Source organism: Octodon degus, unplaced genomic scaffold (assembly GCF_000260255.1).
Source record: "Octodon degus isolate 3935 unplaced genomic scaffold, OctDeg1.0 scaffold00073, whole genome shotgun sequence".
NCBI classification, from domain to species: domain Eukaryota; kingdom Metazoa; phylum Chordata; class Mammalia; order Rodentia; family Octodontidae; genus Octodon; species Octodon degus.
In genome coordinates, this window is record NW_004524649.1 from 1,772,483 (window position 1) to 1,773,072 (window position 590).

At 50.7% G+C, this 590-nt stretch overlaps 1 protein-coding gene across 2 annotated transcripts in view; it reads left to right on the forward strand.

Moving 5' to 3' along the window:
- Positions 1-590, forward strand: part of Man2b1 (mannosidase alpha class 2B member 1) — a 19,607-nt gene that overhangs the window by 4,263 nt on the left and 14,754 nt on the right. For both annotated transcript variants that reach the window (XM_023720233.1, XM_004635568.2), the window contains exon 7: positions 293-409. In XM_023720233.1, coding sequence (XP_023576001.1) covers positions 293-409 — 117 coding nt within the window. The remainder of the gene's footprint in view (positions 1-292; positions 410-590) is intronic.

Sequence of the window (590 nt, forward strand, 5' to 3'; positions counted from 1 at the left end):
TCCTCCTTCTTCCTCCTCCTCCTCTTCCTCCTCCTCCTTCCTCCTCCTTCTTTCTTCTTTCTTCCTTCCTTCTTCCTTCTTCTTCTTCTTCCTCCTCTCTTCTCCTCCTCCTCCTTCCTTCTTCCTTCTTCTTCTTTTTTGTGATACTGGGGATCAAACTTGAGACTAGGTAGGCACTTATACCATTAAGCTATCTGCCCAGCCCTCCACATGAATTCTTGACCCCGTACACACAGACACAGCTGGCTTCGGGTGGTCCAGGACACCCTGGTCTGAGGACTCCATTCCACAGGGCCAGTACTACCGCACCAACCACACCGTGATGACCATGGGTTCGGACTTCCAGTATGAGAATGCCAACATGTGGTTTAAGAACATGGACAAGCTTATCCAGATGGTCAACATGCAGGTCAGTGTCCCTGCCCTATGGGACCTGCATTGCAGGAGTCTGTTAATCTGCTATCACTAGAACGGATATCTAAGATTATCAGCTTAGGGGCTGGTGAGATGGCTCAGTGGTCTAAAGCACCTACTTGGAACAAGCTTGGCAAAGCACAGGGACCGCGGTTCCATCCCCCAGCACCACATGC